The sequence below is a fragment of the Centruroides sculpturatus genome, unplaced genomic scaffold (assembly GCF_000671375.1).
Source record: "Centruroides sculpturatus isolate CEXI.00-Female unplaced genomic scaffold, Cexi_2.0 scaffold1253, whole genome shotgun sequence".
NCBI lineage: Eukaryota > Metazoa > Arthropoda > Arachnida > Scorpiones > Buthidae > Centruroides > Centruroides sculpturatus.
Window position 1 is genome coordinate 56,527 of NW_019385370.1, and position 22,882 is coordinate 79,408.

Sequence of the window (22,882 nt, forward strand, 5' to 3'; positions counted from 1 at the left end):
CTGAACTTTAGTATACCTGAAACTTGTATATTTTGGGACTTGCTAATTTTAATAACATAACACAACTGATGATAATATCTGAAATGAAAGTTTTATATTTTAATGCAATGATAAAGACTTTTCAATAACTGATAAGAACTGATAATGTATAGTCATATCAGCCACATGTTAAAGATGATAGTGTGAAAAGACAGTTTAAAAATGCCAATTTATCTGAACTTTAGTATACCTGAAACTTGTATATTTTGGGACTTGCTAATTTTGATAACAAAATGAATGATGATAATAATCATGATTACAATAAGTAAGATTTAAAAATTTAATAATGTATTTAAAAATGTGATATTTCTTAAGTTTCAGTATAGAATATAAAATAAATACTTAAATTGTAATTGATGCTCAAATATCTAAACATTTTAGAGACTTATTAATTATTATTATTATTTTTTGCTTTAAATTCAAAAATATAGCCAAAGCATATGATCATTAATTTTATCATAAAGTTTATGAAGTGAGCTATTATAGAGATCATTAATGTATAATTTTTAAGAATCACTTCTAACTTTTTGTAAAATTTTAAATTAGTAAAGTAGTAATTATACTTTTTTTATAGTTCTTATGAAGCACCATTATCACCTAGTGCGTACAAGAGTTATCTCTCTCATAGAAGGTAAGAAAATAGTTTTATCAAGTATTTAATTAAAACAATTTTAAATGTGTATTATAGAATGTAGAATGAAAAAATAATTCAATACTGTATATTATTATATAATTAAATATTGTTATATATACATATATAACAATATTTAATTACTTATGTAAAAGAATCTTAAGAATTTATAGTGGATGGATTTGAAATTTCATGAAATGTTGATTAAATTGGGAACTTAACAAAGTAGCATATAATATGTAATGGGTACTCCCTGCTTTACTATTAATACTAATTATCATTATCAAAAAGCAGAGGTTTTGTGAATTTTTGGTCACAAATATGTACAAAATTGTCAGGTATTCAGTGATGAATGTGTAACAGTTTGAACTTGGAAAATTTGTTAAGAACATTTTTGGCAATTAATGTTGACAATATTATCATATTTTATAAATGATTCTAAGATGACAACAAGAAAACTTTCAAGAGACTAAAGATAAATTACTAATAGTGAAATATGGATTGTTTAGAAGACAAAGAATATTTAATATTGATATATCAAGCCATAAAGTTTTACATGATGACACAAATTTTTGTTCCGAGATAATGCATATCATCTTTGATTAAACTAGAATCTTCTGGAAATTTATAGTATTATCTACTGTTAACTATGAAACTGTGGAGAGGAAAAACATCATATGAGTAGTGTGAAATATCAAAACGTATTATATTATATTATTTGCATGATTGAAGGAGGCAAATAGATCTTTGTCAGTAACACTGTGTATTCATAAAATTGTGGGGTGAATGAAATTGTTGTTTTTCTAAGAAAAAACTTAGTCTGACTTTTTATATATATCAAGTAGAAACTCTAATGTTCTCAGATATTTTTGCATTTAATGTATTTTTACTGGCTTTTCAAATCTTCATAAACAACAATGTTAACATTACTACACAGAACATTACTAAAAATTGAAATACACAGAATTGAAAAAGGCATTTAGCATTTTTCAATTCTGTGTATTTGTGGGATTTAACGCATCAAAAACTCAATCTTTAGGTATTTTTTTTATTTCAAATAATTTTTTTTTTAAGTACTGTATTTCATATTTAAATGGTCAGGAGAGTTGACCATCAACAAATTTCTTAAATCATTTCTCCACCCTGTGATAGAGCACACCATATTGTATAGTTTTGGTATCTAGCCAACTATTGCTGGACTCAGATAGGCATAGTAAATAGAGTAAAGCAATATCAAGTCAATTTTCAAAGTCCACTGTAGATTCTGTGGCCCAGATATAGTATTCCTCTGGAGCTGCAAAATGCAGACATTATAGCATTATGGCAACAAATGCAAACACAAAAGGAAGTACTTAATGCACAATAGCTGTGATGATACTGACAAAAATATGTTTCTTTGTTTCAAACTAGAAACTGCAATGATAGACACACACAAACCTCAACAGGAAAGAGACAAATATCTTTGATTTACATTCAAAAGATAATATATTATATAGTGAAAAAAATTTTGCATAAAATGTAGCTGCTTTAAAAAATTAAAATTTTATATCATTGTTTGTCATTTCCATTTTCTTTGCATGTGACCAAATAATATGCATGTAAACATGGTTTGAACTGTTTTTTCAATAAAAAGATGGTGTATGGTAAAGAGGAAGATCGCTGAAATGTGGTATGCAAATTTTACACTGAAAATCTAACGTGGAAGAAATCAGATGATATACATTTTGTGACTGAATTTAAATCAACAGACCATGTATATACAATGTTCTTAGAAGATTGGAGAATAAGGTAAACATTGATAGAATACCTGAAAATGGTTGCAAATTCCTGTTAAGTGAACCTAAAGAAAGAAGGAAAGTGAAGGCTACAACTGTGGATAATTTAGCAAAATTATTTTGGGAATTGGAAAATTGCCAGCTTCTGCTGCATTATGATATGAACTGGAGCATTTAAGGATTCCATTTGTGCCCAAGCATCAAAACTCTGTTAACACGGCCTCACTTGTGCCTAGTTGAAGATTTTGGAAAAAATTTTTAAAAAAGATAGGTCTATGTCAATAATTACAATCATAAATCAAAAACTGGAAGCAGAAGAGTCTGAGCTTAGGAAAATGCTTACATTGTGGTTTTCAGAGGTTGTGACAAATGTGTCTCTGAACTGCCCTAAAGCCTTCTGAAACAACATTAATGTTTTTACACTAATTTTTCAACTTAAAACCATTGTATAATTCAAAGAAATTAAACTAATGATGAAAAAGGACAATTTATTAAAATATGTTAACAGTTTATTATTTTTATGTAAAACATATACAATGATGAGTACCATTAAACATTATATTGTATGAAATAAATGCTCTCATGGAAGCATTTATACAGGTAATATATCTCTCTCCACTATTTTGAATGAATATATATATTAATATATGCGTACACACACACACACACACACACCACAGAGGAAATCTTTAATTTAAACTTGGATAATTTGAAATCACATTAGTTCATAACTATACTTTTGTCCTGGTATGGGATATAGAGATTTACATGTTAAAGAATTTGGTTACTTCGAAATACAGCTATTTTGAAACTTGAAGTGAAAATTTAATCTGAACAGTGATATGTGTATATTAACTTGTCTATTTAGATCAAAGTGCCTCCATACTATGAGAACAATAACAGACCACTGATGGGGGAAATATTGTGATTTCCAAAATACATCTGGGTAAAATAAAGTTGTTGATAGGCTACTATTTTTGGAGTCTGTGGATGTGATAATTCCTAGAAAATAATGGTTTGAACTGTTTACATATTGAAATTTATGGATCTGTTTGCTTACATGGAGAAAACATGATTTTACTTTTCAGGTTACTCAACTCTGAAAAATATGTATGTAGTGCTATGGAAGTCCTAATAGTATTCACAAAGCTTTTCTTATATCCTGAAATGTTGATGTTTGGGTTCAAAAGATTGCAAATATCATTTGTCTGATTTTATTATTCTGAAGCCATCAATTCAGAATGCTACTATGAACAAGTTTTATAATTTGAAGCAAGAAACTTTTATAATACTAATTGTAAGGTTTGTTAAAGTTACTTGTAATGGACTATAAAGTTTTTTCATTTTGAATTAATTGAAATTCATGCAATCAAACTGGTTTATTTCAAATTTTACATTTATTGTCCAGTTAAATGACAACAAAACTCGAAATGCATACCTTCAGCAAGACAAGCTACAGAACATAATCTGTTATTCGATACAAGTATTGGATGGTATATTTAGAGAATATGTAATTTCAAGAAGAATGTGTCCTCTGTTTATCTGAATTCAAATCTGTTGATCGTTTTTAATTTTAATTACTCACTAAGGGCAATATTTACAAAAATTATCTAAAAACTGTTGATTGAACTATTAATGACTATTGAAGTCTCTCAAGTGAAACATTATGAACAATAATGCCATTAAAGTAACAAAGACCTATCAGTGTCAAGAAAACAATGAAAGAACTTTCAGAACCTACTCTAAACTAGTTAACAATATTATATTATTTTTACATAAGAATACAAAAGAACACTATAAAACTTTGATAATAATAAAAATATTAATAAGCAAATCTAAAATTTTTGTAGTTTTTAAATAAAATGTAATTTTTTTGGTAGCTTACACTTGGATCCTAATATTCCACCTTCTCCTCCTGTAGAACAAGACGTCTTATATTATATTATTTGCGTGATTGAAGGAGGCAAATATATCTTTGTCAGTAACACTGTGTGTTCATAAAATTGTGGGGTGAATGAAATTGTTGTTTTTCTAAGAAAAAACTTAGTCTGACTTTTTATATATATCAAGTAGAAACTCTAATGTTCTCAGATATTTTTGCATTTAATGTATTTTTACTGGCTTTTCAAATCTTCATAAACAACAATGTTAACANGCTAATTAGAGCTTGGTTGTCTACATGTATTTAAGATAGTCAATTTTTTTTCTACTTGTAAGATTTGGTTTAGACAGGATTTGAATCTATTGTCAGATAATATAGACAAGTGTTTTGCATTGTTTCAATATGATATCAACATCTTGGAAAGCACTTTTGTTTCATGTAGTTCTGGTTAATACATAGGTAGCTTGGAAAGGAAGTTTGCAAATCCTAATATTCAAGACACCAAAGTCATTTGAAATTTTATTTGTTGATATGTACAATAGAAATCTCTCTAATATTGAATCATATAATTTGTGCAGGAAAACAGCTGTGAAAATTCAGTATTATAGCCCAAAGAAGTAGACGATTTTTGTTTGTACAGAAAACATCCTGGTCTTTGTTACAACTGAGCTTATTATAAAAGAGAATCATGTCAACCATACATTAGTAGTGGATTCAGAACTTATTGCAAAAGTTCTGTTTGTGAATGTTGGACCATCTCTCCTATAAAGTTCAAATTAGTACCAATCACTTTCATCTGTTTTTCTCTTTGAAGGTAAACTTACCAAGATATTGTTTCATCTGCAATGAAGACATTACAAAAAATTTTATTATAATGAATCATACAGCAAAGATATACATTTGTGTCCAGGATGGACAAACTTGCATGTTGTGATAAATGCCTCAATCATCTGGAGAATTATATTGAAAACGTAGTGTACAAGTAGTACATTCATCATGTATTATTGTGTGTGTAATAAAATCTTGTTTCTGATTTATGAAATACTGTAAATTTACTTTTTCCATACTCAGATAATGCCATTTTGAGTCATGTGACACAAGATTCTTGATATTTTGTTTCAAACTCAACACAGTGGCAACATAATGAAGTGACAATACTTTTTTTTTAGTTTCTTCGTGAATTTATAATCACAGACTAAAGAATATATAGATGAAGTATTCAAGGAAATTGCTTTAAAATAAAAGTCATTTCACTGATTGTATATCCTGCACAATATCAGTTTTTACATTTTAATTATCAATAATGAAGTAAATGCAAAAGAATTATACATTCCAATAAATAAAGAAAATGCATACTCCATTTTTATTTATATAAAATTTCTTCATGGAAGAAGACAATAATTTTTGGAAAATGATATTCTTAGTCTATGCTTGTAATTTCATATTAAATGTGCAATTTGTCATTTACAGTTATTAATTTATTTTAATTTTACAATTTCTCCTTAATTTAATGGATCCTGAATTAAGCATGTTTATACTATTTTGTTAAAATGAAGACTTACTGCAATAATTTTTTCTAAAGCATTTTTGTCTGTAATTTACTATAGTTACATTTCTGTTGGATTAAAAAGAGAGAAATTTAATTTTGGAAATAATTTTTTCTGAGAAATACAACTGCTCAGTGTTTTGAAGTATGCGTTGAAAATGTTTAATGACAATTTCTTTATATTTATTGAAGAATCTTTCAATTTTCAAAAAGGTGAAAGTACTTTAATAAATTTTATTGCAGCTGTGTGTCATGGATTTTGTGATGGTAATTATTTTAACATTATTTATTAGTGTCAACAAGTATTGAAGATTATGATTACTATATATATAACAAAAGATAAATATTTGCTATATGCAAATAAATTGGCTTTTTAATTTTGTGTTATGTTTAATGATATATTTATATTAATATTTAAAGATTTAAATAACTTTAAATGTTAAATAAATAATTGAAAATTAAGGAAATTTATTATGTAAAGATATTTTTTAATGAAACATTGAGTGCTTTTACTGTTACCGAGTAGAGAGGAAAGCGATTTGAAAATAGTTTATATGAAGTTTATACAAATACTGTAGTAAATTGGATAGAATCAATGATATATTATTTGATTTGATAAACTATTTTCATTAAGAATAAAATATTATACAAAAAGTAAAGGCAACTTTTTCAAAACTTATCAGGACAAGTTTCCAAGATCATTATAAATAATTTTATCTAATACTACAGATAAAATATAAAGTTATATCAGTTGCATATACTGTATTTGGTTTGGTTTAAAGGCCAAGATATAACTGTGTTGGCTCCAATTTCCAACTGTACTCTGATCAGATTTCTGCATTTAGAAGAGATAAAACTCTCCCAGATTTACAGAATGGTGTTCATATGATATAGAAAAATATTATTCATCAAAGTGTATGAATGGAAGAAATTAAATAGCATTACAAGTGCTGTTGAAGTTGTTGAGCAGCTTAACCAATATTTGTCAACAACAGTGATGTTAATTTTATTTTTAAAAATATAGCAGTGTATAATTTATCAGTTTTTAGTTTTCTGGGAAAAAAAAAACATATGGATGTGTGATTTTTCAGAAAAAGTTAAAGAAGTGACGCACAAGTCCTTAGATTTCATTAAACTTGCAGATTGATGTTGAGCAATTTTTAAAGGAGCAAGAGACTGCTTTGACTATATTTCTGCAAATTTTTTTTTCCTGGTTTAACAAAAAGAAGAACATTAAGTTTCCTTTACTTTTTGATATAAACTCGTATATATAATCTGGCAATTGAAAATTCTAACTATAGTTTGAGACAATTTCTGAAGTCCATCTTAGGTCTGAGGAGAAGACGAAGTTCGGTTGTGTTTGGAAAGCAAGGCAAAAATAGTCTGATGATAACAGTTTATTAGGTAGAGTAAAGGTCTGTAGGATAATATACAATGATATAATAAATATCAATATATTTGGGAGTCCTATCTAAAGTAAGTTCAATTATTATATTATCATTTTATTGAATATGTTAGTCGTTATCCCAATACAAGATTTTTATATTTATAAATGCATAGTATTTTTATTTATTTATTTATTTACAGTTGACCCCCCTATACCACTGTTGATTATTCCGTTTTATATGAATTCCATGTTGTATGAGTCACTTAGATTTTACAAATACAGTAATACCTCAAACTTACACGATAGGTGGGACCGAGCAATAACTACGTAAGTTGCGGTATAGTTTCGCAATTTGTGTAAAATCTAAGTCAGATGTATGTAAGCTAATAAATGTTCTCGTTAATCTTATCTCATCATTTGATTCGTTCATGGTTACAAGAAATCACCATATAGAGTCTCTGAAGTAACACAGAAATAAATAACACAAAATAAATTGTAGCTATGTGTCGATTCCGCGCGACACGTCCGAGCATGTAAGCCGAACAATAGTGTGGGGGGAGTGAGTAATCAAGAGTGTGTGGTGCTCAAACAAAAGACGAATCGAGATTTGAAAATCGCGTAACTCCAAGTTCGTGTAAGTCGGGGTAGCGTAAGTCGAGGTATCACTGTACGTGTGCCATGTTTGTAATGAAACATTGTAATAAAGAAACGTTTTCCCTGTGGTGCGATAGCGGGACAGGGAGGACTCTGATCCCCTAGTAGGGGAAATGATGATTACTCAATGAAAAAAAAAAAAATGAAATGTACGTGTGCCAGGCTGTGAACAGCTCACGTATTTGTAAAATCTAAGTGACTCGTACAACATGGAATTCATATAAAATGGAATAATCAACAGTGTTATAGGGGGTCGACTGTATTTTTTTTTAAGAGAAAAATTAATTGTGTTTGTTTTTGTGTGCTGTGTTGACCATAGTAATATACATTTTAACATAATTTGAAATACTTCGTTATTTGAAAAAATTTGAATATTTTTATTGAAATTGGGTATTCAACAAACTGTTAATTCAAACCATCAGACAATTATTTAATAAGTTAGCTCTAAGTTATAATGTATTTATTATAAATTGTTATATTAAAATTATTCTAATTATTATTTTATATTTCAGTATGAGAGAGGAAGATCCTGCTAATTCTAGCATTAAACAGTTAAACAAGAAAATTCATAGTAAGTATAAATATAATAAGTTATTTATATAGTAATAAGTTGATACTGTAAATGATAAATTCTAAAATAATTTATGACAAATTTTGAACATTCTTATCTACTTTTTAAGGTTTAAAGAAAAAATTAAAGCAGTTTGATGAAGCATTCGAAGAAGAACATGGATACAGAGTAAGTAAAACAAGTTATTACAAATGCTTTTTAAAATTTTTTAAATTGATTTGCTATTTACATGTCCATAAAAATGACTTAATTATAATTTTATGTAGTTGTGATTCTGCTGTGATGATCATAAATGTAAAATTATTAACAGGCTGATTCACAGAGCATGTTGCATGACATTTTAAAAAATTTAAACTTAAGTTAAATCTATAATTAAACTACATATAATATTCTACACTTTTTATTATGTTTACTTATCCAGCTGTTATACATAACAGAGGAAAAGTATGATTGGTCAAAAAATGACCCCCCCCAGGATTTTACATTTTTGGACCTTGAAATGAGAAATACAAAAAAATTGGGAATAATTTCTTTATGTATGGATATTAGTTTGTGTGTGGGGGGAGCATAATTTTGTTTGCCCAGTTTGAAGCTTAATAACTCCTGTACTTTTTATCTAAAATTTCTGAAATTTAAAGGGAGATTTGTGTAGTGGATTGATGCTATTAAATTTTGTTGATTTAAGATTGAGAGGGTGGGGAGATAATGGGGTCATGTGTATCTCCAGTAGTTAGACTTAATGACAATTTTACTCATTATTAGCATTTACAATTTTTTATAAAACCCATCCTATCCTTAGAATTAAGGTTTTTTGCTATTTTATAATAGTTAAAAATATAAAAAGTTTTTTAATAAAATATAACAGATGACGTGATCAAAATTTTAAATGTTGCTGGGAAAGTTGAGAAACTTATTGCTGGATTGTTTAATGATGTAATGAAGCAATATTGTTCTGCTGTAACTAAGTGTAAAATATGACTTTTTTCATATATAAATGCAAATTTCTTTCATAACTTATGTAATTTTGGTTTGGAATTAATTTAAAGAATTGTAAATAATGGCTTATTTATAACAGACAACAAACAATATTTTCTCAATTGAAAACGTGTGTGTGTAACATTTAAAAAAATCTTTTCAATTGTTGTAATAAAGAGTAATTGCAATTGTAAACAGATAAGTGATAATATTCATAAACGGTTATTGACAATATTTATATCTACTGTATCAATGCATTCTAAATTGATTTGTTAACATCAAAATAAGTTAAGTAAAAATTTAAAACTTCCTGAATGTTTACAAAGAAAATTAATCTAATATGAATCTTTATTACCTGAAACAAAAAACTTCCATTTATCTGACAGCATTCATTTATGATTGTCTTCACAATGGTCTCATTTTTAGAATTTTAGATTTATTTATTTAGGGAATATTTTTGGAGCTTTAGTGTCTTCTGAATCAAGAACATATAGTTCAAAATTTCCAAATATTTTATATATTAAGTCTGGCTTGAAAATATTACTTTATCCTTCTAATTAATATTTGCTGATGCTAATTTAATTGTAAAATCTTAGACATTCTACAATGCAGCATTTTGAAATTTTGCTTACCAGGATATAAAAATATTTCCTTTAATACTCTCAAAACTTTTTTTGATGAAATAATATGATAAATATTTTTATGAAATTTTAATACAGTTGAAACTCAACTATCTGAACTTGATGGGACTGGGAGGCTTTCTATAAACAAAATTTCAGATCCAAAAACACAAAATCCAGAAACTTGTTTTTGTGTTTTTGGTACATTAAGTATTATACATTTAAAGTTTTATGAACAATAAATACTATAATTCAATTACTATATTTGAAGGTAAATTAATTTAGCATAATGTTAAGTGCATGATCGAGTTTTGCAATGCTACAATTGACAAATGTAATGATTTCCAGCTACATTGAGTGTTTAGTCTCTGTTTATTATATTATAGTGGTATGTTGTTTTAAAAAAATTTGGAAAATTGAATTTCCACTGAAGTTATAAATATATTTTTGCTGTATATCTAAATTATATTACACACTACTTACATGACATAAAAACAAATTTAGTATGATAATTTACAAATGATTATTTTCAGCAATAACAAAAATTAACATAAGATTATTTCTTACAGCCATCTCATGCGGAAAAAATGAATTTTCCTGACATTAAGAAGTTGATCACTAACTTGAATAAAGCAAGGAAAGAGTTAAAAGGTAACAAAATTCTTTTAATTACTTGTAAATCAGTAATTAAGTAATTTTCAATGGTTAATATTTAGCTTGATAAAAAATGTGAAATAGAAGTAATAATAGTAATAATAATAATAATAATAATAACCAAAATATAATTTTAAGTAGACATTGTAGTTATTATTTCAAGTTAAGTTATTTTCATAGTAACAAAGGTGAATGTGTAGTTTTAAAGAAACAATTATACTCAAACCTGCAATTTTCATTTGAATATAAATATTTCTGTATTCATTATGTTTCTGATGATTATACAAAAGTGATATTTTCAAAGTTATCACAGATAATTTAATTATTGACCATAAAATATAAATTTTGGTAAATTATCTTCCAAATTTTGTATTAATAGTTTGGTTTTTAACTGTTACTGTACAATGTATTTCTAATTCAAGCTATCTAACTGGAGAATGTAAATTTTTACTGAATGAATGAATGAGCTAAAGTGAAATATTTTATTATATCATATTGGCATGTTTTTCCCCAGTTGTAAAGGGGATAAAAAATCATTCTCATCCTGTATTTGAGCTTGATTAAAATTTCCTTCAATTTCAATAATTGTATGTGATACACATTGTAGAAAGTTAAACTAATGTTAAAATTTGATATGTCAATTGTTTAGTGATGTTAAATGCCAGCCAAGTTGTGACCCATCATGCTGAGCCCACAAATTATGTGCAGGAGTTGAGTGTTGGCATGATTGTAAATAATTGATTAGCATATTGTGTTTTACTTTGGCTTAGTTTAGTCAGTGTATTCAACAGAATCAGTCAGTTTTGGTAACTTCTACAGAAATTTTATTTTGGTAACTTTATTTTTCTCTGAGTCTATACTAATTGAGCGACCATAAAAATTGGGAAAAGTTGTCAAAAATTTATAATGAAATTTATTTTGTTGTAAAGTGTAAATTTTTATTGTTATTTCCTGAGGTGTGTAGAAAGAATAAGACAATGATGATAATAATGTATTGTTTTGTTTGAAAATATTTTTTAATAAATTTTCTAAATTTGTATTTACTGTCCTGGCTTTTCTATCAAATTCTATCGTAATTGTAAACTTATGTATTTGATATGATTATGTTTTAGACTTCAATGCATATATTTCTTTCTATAAAACAAACCCTTTGAGTACAATTTTCCAATCAGTTAGGTATGATTTAAATGTGATTTGTAAATACAAATATGTAAATACAAAAGCCGTTCCCAGCCCGGCACACATATTTGTAAAATCTAAGTGACTCGTACAACATGAAATTCATATAAAACGGAACTATTAACAGTATTATAGGGTGGTTGACTGTACAAATTCAAAAATGTTTTTAACTAAAGTAATTTGAAAAGAAAGAAATGGAATTGAATATAACTAATTTTGATAGTCAGTTGTGTAAAAAAAATAATAAAAATTCCACATATCCTTGTAAAACTTAGAATAACAATATAATTGTGTCTTCTCCAACAATCTAATAAAAAGCTTTAAGGAATGTGTTATAGACATGGACAGAACAGAGGATGATATACTGTTCAAGGACATCATGATGACAATGGAATAGGAAGCAGGAATGATGACAATGACAAAGTTTCAATGACTTTCCAAATTGTTTAATGTAAATTGCTTGTTTTGTATATGCAAATAAAATTAATAATAAAAAAATCAACTTATATTTGGGTCCTAATTTTTCAAAAAGGATTCCGTAATTGGAAACCAACCTATATTTGAGTCAATATATTTCACTTTAGCTCACTCATTAGAAATGCTTGCATTTAGTTTTTTCTTAATATAAAATATGTTTTTATTTAGCATTAAAAGAAGAAAGCCATTCATTAGAATCAGGAGGACCGTCAGTCAGACCTCATTGGCTTCCAACGAGAGATGTACATATTTTGGAAGATACCACAAATAGTAGAGGGATTTGTGAATCCTGTAGCAAGTTAAAACCTTCTGTAGAAGAATCTCTAGATGAAGCATTGAAAGATTTATCTGATAAGAGAAAATGTGCTCATAGACCTGAGTTTGTAGAGGTATGAATTAAAATACAGTAGAGCGTTGTTTATCCAAATCAATTGGAGACTGGGGTTGTTCGGATAACTTATTTTTCGGATAACTGATTATGTATGAAAAAATATATTAACCTATCTCATGCTGAAATTTTTCCCTGTTGCATGTTGCTTTGTGTTGAATTTTCGTCAATGTTAAGCCTAATGTAAACTTTTTAAAATAATAATTGTGGCTATTGTATCGTTAAAAATTATTTCTTTATTTTGTACAAACAAAATAAATATATTGGAAAATATAAAAACAAAAAAAATTTTTTACTTCAGAAGTTAATCTAGTATCAAAAATGTTCGATTTAGCACGACACACAGTCCTCAGAAAAACACCACACAAAAATGCCAGTGCTGCCAGTTAAAACACACACACCAACAAAAAAAAATATTGAGTAGCCCAAGACATAGCCAAAGATTGCAGTGCCACAGCACTAGTGAAAATTTAAATTTGTCAACTGGAATTCTTTCGGATAACTGACGTTTTGGATAAACAATACTCTACTGTAATACAATATCTTTGCAAAAATCATTTAAAATAGATACTTTATATTGGTTTTAAACGTCAAACTTATTGCTAGATTGAAAATAACTCTTTTATTAAAAAGTAGTACTTCTTAAACAATTTAAAAATATCAAGCATTCTGTTTTAGTAATATATTTCTCCTTAAATCATAGAATTTATCTGGCTAGTTATTAATCAAATAATTGTTTCTTAACTTATATAGGATATGACCAATGAACAAGTTATGGATGAAAAAATAGCAATTCAAAAGGCCCTGTTGCAGCTAGAAAGCATACATGGGAGACCAACCACAAAAATGGACAGAGACATCATGAGACCACTGTATGATCGTTATCGCAGTGTGAAACGAATTCTTGGTAGACCAAACACTTCAAACTCTCTAGTTAACAAAAACAAAGATTCTGGATCAGAACTTCAACCCATTCTGGAACATGTTGCTATGGATTTTACATCTCCAAAAAGTATTTCCAAGGTTGGTGTACAGTTTAATATAAAATTTAATTTTATAGTTTGAAAGAATCATTGAAGTAACTTATTTTAATCTGTTATCTTTGATAAATCTAAATTGGCATACTAAATTTCAGAGTTGTGACATTTATAAAGTTTAACTTACTTTGATACTCTGTTTATATAAAAATGTGTGATTTATTCTTTAGGCACCAGAATTCTTTTTCATTGACTATTTTGGAAAGAACATTAAGATAAATTCTAAATAAATTCCATTTACCAAAAAATTATAAAGGAAGATCAATATCCAATAAGTGACAATTAAATTGTGTTCATTTGGCATCATTTCTAGTCATGAAATTAATATTTTAAGTGATTATATATTAACATTACAATAGTTTGAAATGTTAATATATAATCACTTAAAATATTAATTTTAAAATTGGTTAATTAAAAATTGTGACTAATAATAAAAATAAACATATCATTAATAAAATGTATATTTCTGTATTATAGTATTTAAAAATTAATCATGCTGAAAATATTCTAATTCTTGATGATATAAATTTTAGAGTGATTTTTTTGAAACAAAAGAAACCGATGATAAATGTAAAGAATCTACAAATAGTTCTACCCAGGAAATATCATCAGAATGGTTGACAAAATACAATAGTTCTAATCTGCATGAATTGCCACTGTAAGTCAACTTTTTAAAAAATTAATATAAATGTTTCTGAACAGTTTGTTCATTTTAAAAATAATTTTTCAGATCAGAACTGTTATATCAGCAACAGCAAGCTCGATCTGAGAAAAGGAGACTTCGTAGGGTTCTTAGGGAGTTTGAAGAGGAATTTCAACAACAAACTGGAAGGTATGGTTCTTGTGTGATTAAATTTTTTTTAATATAATGTTATTTACAACAGTAGTATTTAATTGTACTGTGTATTGTTTTGGAAACACACAACAACTCTAATCAATAAATATACCTGGTTTCTGAAAATTCTGAATAAATCGAAATCTCTTAAATAAAGACAAACTTTTTCCATAATTTCTTAAAAGTAAAAATTTGCAGTTTATTCCAAAATACTTAGCTATGAGCTAGCAAAAGCAAGTAAAATAGAGTAAGTAAAAACTGTTTGGTGATTGTAATTTCATCAATTAAAAAAGATTTGTGATATACTTGGAGATAAACTTTACTAACTGCATAACCATGTTAGAATAAATGGCACTATCCCTAATGGATGAATATATATTGTAAATGAAACAAAGAAAATACAGGTGATGATTTTTCATAAGTTATTGGATACATGCAAATTAAAGGATTCAATTAATTGCACATTTTTGCAGAAATTTGGTTTACTAAAATCTCAAAATGTAAGAAAAAATATTTCAAAGAGTAAACTATTAAATCAATGATCCTACATTAAACATTTTTAAACACAAATTTTTTCATTAATAAACATAACTCAAGTAGAGAATTTATCTATTTCAGTTTATTGAAAGATAATTCATTAAAGAAGAGAATATTTGATTTTTGACATGTAAAAGATAAAGAAAATTGCATTTCACTGTGATATAATCAAGATGTAAGATAAAGTATTGTAATTTTATTCCTACTCTTATTGACAAAAAAGCTATGCACTCAGATAGCTGTATGCAGAGTTTTGCAGTAAATGATTACAGTTCAGGTCTGATTGCATGCCTTAAAATTGCCACCTCGGTATTCTAAAAAGTGCTTGCAAGGGTTCACTGAGTTCAGAATTTTCAGGATAACTGTCATTCAGTCTTCAAACACTAGGCTTGTCTACTTGATGCAAAGACATTATTTACAAGTGGCTGAGTTTGAGAAAGGCCACATCATTGGAACATGATTGCCAGCCATTCAAGCAATTCTGATCCGACTATAAGATATGGGGAGGACAGTGAATACATTAGGGTGCACATATATGGCAGGTAGGCTCTGGATGTCCTAGACAAACCATAAGAAGAGATAATTGATTGTCAGACAAGTATAAACATTTGTAATGGTGTCTTTGTTCAATATCCAGAGATACAGGTGGAAGATTTGTTAAAGCACTCAGTCTCTGCTTGTACCATTAGCAGGTGACTAGCAGAAGTAAAATTGCATATACAAGGTGTTTTTTAAGTCCCTCTGGAATTCCAAATGCTATATCATTCAGATGAAATGTTGCATCACCATGAAATAACTTGTAAAACAAGCATGAAAGTTTAAAATTTTGGAATTGACAACACTGACATCATCACCTCTTGAATAATAAACACTCAGTTGTTTTCAAGATAAAGACTGTTTGGGAGAAAGTGTAGATTGTTCTGTGGTTTGTTGAATTTAAATTGTATAATACAGTATGTATGGAGTTCCTTCAGGTGAGATGTTATCTGGATGAACAATTTGATAAGTGATGGATTTTTCATAAGGGGCTCATTTCTTGACCCACAAGGTCTCCCAACTTGACATGTTGCAACTTCTGGCTGTGGAGAATGTTAAAATGAAAATATATTCTGAAAAACCTAAAAATTTTCATCACCTAAAGGAAATAATTCATATTGTTATTTAGGATATTCCAGACAAACATCATTAATGAGAAATTTTGGGATTCCAGGAACAGCTGCAAGAGTGTTTGCATGTCACTGGAGCACAATTGGAGATTTGGCATTGAACAGCTGTATGTGACATACAGCTGTTCAATGCCAGACCTCCAATTAGTCACCATCAAACTTTGAAGTGTAAGTAACATTTTACAAGTTATTTCATGGTGATGTGACATTTCATCTGGATGATACAGCACTTTGTAATCTGGCAAGACTTGAAAAACATCCTGTATAATGACATCTATATGTCCTGTCAATGATGTCCATCTCAACATCATTGACTTCATTTGTAGTGGTACCATGGTAGAGAAGCAAGGATTGCTATGGACTGGCGACATAATTTTCTTTAGCAAGTTCTGCTTGAAATGCTCTTCCCCACAAACCACTGTGTTAGTGGGGAAGAGCATTGGTGATCACTTCAATTTCATCTTTTCTGTTGTGAGTGGCAAACTGCTCCACACACCTCATGGGTAATACTGACAAAAACTAGAAATTCTCAAGATTATTCGGTTTTGTTGAATACCAGATGTCAAACTGGTTTAAAAACTGCTTTGAATTCTGAAGAATAAAATAAATAATAAAAAACACATTAATATTAATCAATAATTAATAAAGTAATGCATTATTGTAAATATTACAAGCCCAGATTCAGGAATAATAATGTATGACTAAAATATGGCAATGAATAAAAACTGTTTAGAAAAATTTGAGTTTAGAACAGAACAGTGTGAAATTTTGGCTGGTAATATGTTAAATATATATCTAACAAAGAACAATGTGGTTTGTGGGTTTTGAATATATTATTTAAAATGTCCACTATGAATACATTAGAATACCAGAAAATCATCTATACACTCTTCAGAAATGACCCAAATATGTTTATAAGATGAGCTGTTAAAGTTTTGTAAAACAAGAATTCCTGAGAAAACTGGCCACCAGATCTGAGATTGAGATTACTTCAGAGTGGAAAAATTTATCAATTAAAACATGGAAGTTTCCATTCAAAATCAAAATTACAAGACAATGGTTTACGTTTTCAGTCCAAAGTTGTAGCCAGATTTGGAATTTTACAGCCTTAAGTGAAATACTGAATAAGTTGATACTCCAGAACTTTGTAAAACAACTTGAATGCATCAAAGTTTGACTCCAAGTACAGAAATGAGAATCAGTTCAAAACTAAATTGTTTTTGACAACAAATAATATTTTGGACTCTAGTAATCAAATTAATTCTAATATTGGGTACTACTTGAAAGGAAGACTATCTGCTGATGACAAAATAATATTGAAAAAGTGCATGATATTTGAACAAAATTTTTGATGGATTAAAATAACCATCTTAGCATATCTTGGACAATTTCTTGTTGACTGTTTTGTTAAAGCTTATGGGCAATGACTGAAGACAAATCACTTAGAGTTTGTAATGGACCTCTTTCTGTTATTAATGGTATTATGTAGAAAAGTGGAATTTGTGTTTTGCTCGAATAAAAAGATCTTTGAAGAGAAAATTTGCCACTTTCAGCTATACAATCTTATGCCATGTAATCATTTTACTCCTGCCAAAAAGAGATCAGTGTTTCTTGGATGTTTGTAAAAGCTGGCATTTAAAAACTTCATGTTAATTTTGATATGAAAATTAATTCCTTCTGGTTTTATAGTTTTAAAATTTAAACATGACTTTAAAATAACAAGCATTATTCAAGGATGGCAAATTGGTATCATGTACATATTGTACTACCAGAAAATTTCAATGTAACATTACATCAGTTATGTGGAATCATCTTAAATCTAAACATTGTCAATTAAACAAAATGATACCATAATAATGATGCCACTTTTGTTTCCTGTTTTCAATATTTGCTAAAACCACAGTTTACCAAAAACTGGTTTTGTTACCAGCATCAGTTTAGGAAACCATTTTGTATGATAAGTCATAGGAATGACTTATCATACAAAATGATAAGTAGTGGTTCAGGGGACCTTGACAGAACAATAGTGTCCACCAGTTGCCGAGTGGACAAAATCACCAAACACTGGTAGTTGATTATGGGTTTTTGGCTGGCCACATGGTGTTTTCCAGGTTTTCTTCACGTTAGTAACACCTAAATAGGGACCAGTTTCCCATAAAAGACCTTCCGGGAGACATTCCCCTTGGCAGATCACCAATGTGTTGCATTGCTGTAATCAAATAAAACCAAACGAAACCAGAACAGTACATTCAGGAAATCCTTTACCCTCACATACTGTCTTTTATATCAGGACTGCAAACATTAGGGTTTCTCAAGAATGTCTTATCACATTACAGCAATTTATTAGGATATTGCAGATTTGTGGACCATATGATACAACAGCTTCAGCCATATATGAGTGAGAGGGATCTGGATCAGCAGTTGCAACATCTGTGGATAAATTTGTCACAGGATAGCAGACAGTGCCTCTGTGCCTAACCATATCACTGCATTATCTAAGCAAGAGGAATTGTTTGTTGAAGACTAAAGATTCATTTAAATTGTACCATTGTTCCATAGAAAATTGTCATTACATTTCCATTAATAACATTTCATTTGATTTCAGTGCATAACTTTTTAAGTTAATTTGTTATGCCTGATCCAGTTTTTTGTTTGATTTTATATTCTATATTCAGAACAGATTGTAAGTAATTGTTTAGTATTTTGTTTTAATAATTTTATAAAAATTTGTCCATTTTGATTTGAAGAGATGAATAGAAATTTCAAATACATTTTTCTGTATTTTTTTTTTGATAAAAATCCATTATTGTGTTTATATTATTGATACATTTGCCATTTATGATGTAATCCTTAATCACCAATAAGCATTTTCCTGTAATGTTTTAATTAATAGGAAAGATAAAGTCTAGAATTATTAATAAATTTATATGTCTAAACAGGAAAATTCAGAAAGAGGATAAAATCCCCATGGAAGCACTGTATGGAGAATACAAAGTAAGAAGAATTTAATTTAATTTTGGTAATGTATGTAAATCACAATAATCAATGTTTTCTCCTTCTTATTGATTTTTCAGCACGTCAAGGGACGACTAAGGCTATTGGAGGCACTTCTATCCAAGCATGACCAGTGCAAGTGAGAGAGAGAAAGAGACCGAAATTTCGACGGCCAGTATCTTACCTCCTTCCCATCTTTGTCGTCTAGCCTTCTAGATCTATAGGATAACTTGTTTTCGTAAACTTGTTCCTAGCGACCGTCTCGCGTCCGGATGTCATTATTCCCGGGAGAAAATCAAAACGATTCGTATCGTGTTTCGTGTCGCGTGGTAGACTCGTAGCCAAGGGTACTCCAGACGGACGTACTTTTTGACTTTTTTTACATAAACATTTTTCGGCCAAGATAACTTGAACGATGTTTTGTATCTTGGCTAGAATGTTGTTTTTCCATTTACATGTCAGTTTCTTTACGAGTAACATTACGTTGTTGTGTATTTATAGAACTCGTGAGAAATTAAATAAACTAATTGTCACAGTTTCTTTGTGCAATAATAAATATTTTATAAAGCTGATATAAAATTTTTCTGACACAAAATATTGACTATTATGTAGGTTAGTTGCAATTGAATATAATATAAAACATGAAAACAGTGAAACATTCAATATTAATAAATTTAAAAATAACTTAAAGTATTAGTTTTATAACAAGAAATTTGATTTCACTTGATGGTGTATCTTCAATGTGTACTTTGTATATAATATTAAATACTATTTCCTGTAAAATTCTGTGTATTATACTAATGATTTTTTTAAATTCATTATATGTCTATATATTTTTGTCCTTTTTTTCTGCAATTTGCAAAGGCAAAAATCAATTTATCATTCAATAAGCTAACCAAAATAATAATGTAAAATACAAATTTATATACATACACCAAACTTTTGATTATCCATGCATCGTCAAAATATCTTGTCCATGGACAGCGTAACGAATGTGAAATTGTATACACATCACCAGTGTACAAGCAATAGGCTTTCAAGCTCAGCCCACTTTCCAAGAAACAATATAGAAACAAAGTGATAATAATTCAACCATAGCTTTCCAAGCTGTGGAAATAAAGGTTACGGTCTTTGTAATTTATGCATTGCATTTTCTGCTCAATATATTTCTACTTATTCTGGAGACTAAATCTTCTGTGTCTCATATAAGAATGAATTAAAGAGGCTTCATTAAATAAACCCCCAATTTCAGGAATTGATGCACATTCACCCTGAGATATGGCCTGTGACTATATCTGCTACATGGACTCAAAGTCATGACAACAGGGAGCACGAGATAACTGTGTATTCATGCTTTTAATAGATACACGATTTCTCACAAAGTATTTTATACACCTTTGAGATCCTAGTATATTGTACATTGCACCTCTATGTAACAACTGGTATACTGTTGGTTCTTCATGTAAATATTCTGTAACTTTTGTCAGCTGTTTATCTCTCACATATAAGTACGGTGCATAAACTTCCTTTAATTATAACTCTGAATGCCAAGGCTTTGTAAATAAATCGATCATATGACCAAGCTGGACTGTTCAGATTTATGGTATATCAGCATTCAGGTGCATCGTCAGAAAATTTACAGGGGGATAGATCTAGTGGATTAAGAAACAACAATATTGTGTTCAAAGCTTCTTGTCCTATTCAATTGTTATGCTTTTTAAATCTCACAACTTGACAAATGTAGGACTTATCATACAGTATGTGTGTTTAGAAGAACATGGAAAAATTAATCACTGAATTGTCATTCTTGTATGCATTTCGGGTCTAAACTCCTTTTCAATTCTTGACAACTCAAAAAAACTAGCAAAATCACAAGGAAATTATATCAATACAGAGAATACAGCATTTTTTTAAAAAATGGCGGTCATTTTAATTCTTGAGGTAAAGACAAAGAATTTAACACACACACACAACTCTATGAACTTTTATGCAATAGTTGTTCATTACAGTTTAAATACACCAGACTCTAGTACAGCGTTCCGCATTATAGGAAATCGCGTTAACAAGACGAATAAAATCTCTGATAATGCGAGTTAAAATTTATCTTAGTTCCAGCACTGATAGCACATTGCTAATGAGATATGTGTTAGTTTGAAATATGATTTTATTGCATGTAGAGTGTTAGGCCTAATTAAATTGAGGCCTTTTTTTGAAAACAGCATCTGTCAAAAATACATACTGTTGAGAAAATTGAAAAAAAACTATTTCTATTAAATTGCATTGCACATGGACATTATCAAAAGATATGCAACAGTGAGCTATTCTGAAGGTTTTGGTATATTGCCAGAATGTTGTCTTTGACAGGACCTTAGAAAAAATAAATTTTTGGTAATTGGCATATGCTGTTTTTCCCAGAAAGTTTTTTCCTCTTAGTTCTTTTTGCATGAAAAAATATGTCATTTCCGAGTTCTCTTAGCCACTGTTGTTGTCTTCCTCTTAAATATCCCCAACACTGGACTAAACACCTGCAACACTAGACACTTCCTTAGAACTTATTATTCTTCACCTTCTGTAGGGAAGATGACAGCTTCAGTCAGTCCACAAGTTTCTTCTCTGGTATCTTTGTAGGCTTATGGCTGTGTCAACTGATTGATCCACTTCCTGTTGCTTCTAATTAGTATATTTTTGTATGGCCCCAGAATACGTATCACAAATTTGAACAGTCTTTTCGATCTTCACTGACTTTTCTAATCTTTGCTTATTTCAGATTGAAGTTATACTTAATAAATGGGTGATGCTTACATACTTGTAATCAGAAGACACGAACCTCCTACCTGGAAATGATTTAATTGTATTCTTAAAATGATTATCAGCATAAACAGATAATGAGACCAACAAGGTTGTTCATCTTGAGGTCAATCTGACGGTGATTTCATCGTCAAATAGCTGCCCTTGTGAGTCAAATCGCATTCTTAAGTCTATTATTTCGACCATATAAGGGAAAGAATGTAATGTCTGAAGTTTTTAACTACTGGGAATGCTGATTTATATATATACATTTTTGTATAAAAGAGAAAAATAAACCATCGTCTCCGTGTCTGAGAAGAAACAGACTACTGGTTTATGTTAACGAACACAAAGGACAGACTGTGGACAGTGGGAATTTATAGGTTTAAACCCCGTTTTAGCAGATATAACGATATCGATTATTTCCACAAAAGTACTTCCCCTATTTACAGTAGATACGAAAGATTAATGTAACAGAAATATGTATTGTTCACCCACTCTTTTCATTATATAAGAGAGAATACAAAACAGTCATAGTGTATTCACGTTCTATTACCAGGAATTTTTACAGTATATAAAAGAACCTTTAAAATTATACATTAACAATAATCGTTTTCTAGAAAACAATTTAATTCATAAATCGTATAATTATTTTCCTGTTAGAAAGCAATAATATTGATAATATCAAATTAGATTGTTGTGCTAAATAAGTGCTGACTGTATCCACGTAGATAATTATATTAGAGTA

The 22,882-nt window shown here is 28.8% G+C and overlaps 2 protein-coding genes across 2 annotated transcripts in view; both read left to right on the plus strand.

Annotated features, from left to right (window-relative positions):
• Positions 1-4,446, plus strand: part of LOC111638229 — a 46,512-nt gene extending 42,066 nt beyond the window's left edge. Inside the window, exons 12-13 of the mRNA XM_023383889.1 lie at positions 614-670; positions 4,326-4,446. Of these exons, the coding sequence (XP_023239657.1) occupies positions 614-670; positions 4,326-4,446 (178 nt within the window). The remainder of the gene's footprint in view (positions 1-613; positions 671-4,325) is intronic.
• Positions 4,447-8,425: 3,979 nt separating this feature from the next.
• Positions 8,426-20,146, plus strand: LOC111638234 (protein FAM13A-like). Its single transcript, XM_023383893.1, has 9 exons — positions 8,426-8,485; positions 8,595-8,653; positions 10,650-10,731; positions 12,559-12,779; positions 13,532-13,801; positions 14,349-14,473; positions 14,546-14,647; positions 19,293-19,347; positions 19,428-20,146. The coding sequence occupies exons 1-9, from the start codon at positions 8,428-8,430 to the stop codon at positions 19,488-19,490; spliced, it is 1,035 nt and encodes a 344-aa protein (XP_023239661.1). The 5' UTR covers positions 8,426-8,427; the 3' UTR covers positions 19,491-20,146.
• Positions 20,147-22,882: the final 2,736 nt, after the last annotated feature.

Coding starts and splice junctions, on each gene's coding strand:
- LOC111638234 (XM_023383893.1), top strand. CDS start 8,428: ATGAGAGAGGAAGATCCTGCTAATTCTAGCATTAAACAGTTAAACAAG. Junction 8,486..8,594: donor GTTAAACAAGAAAATTCATA/GTAAGTATAAAT, acceptor CTACTTTTTAAG/GTTTAAAGAAAAAATTAAAG. Junction 10,732..12,558: donor AGCAAGGAAAGAGTTAAAAG/GTAACAAAATTC, acceptor GTTTTTATTTAG/CATTAAAAGAAGAAAGCCAT.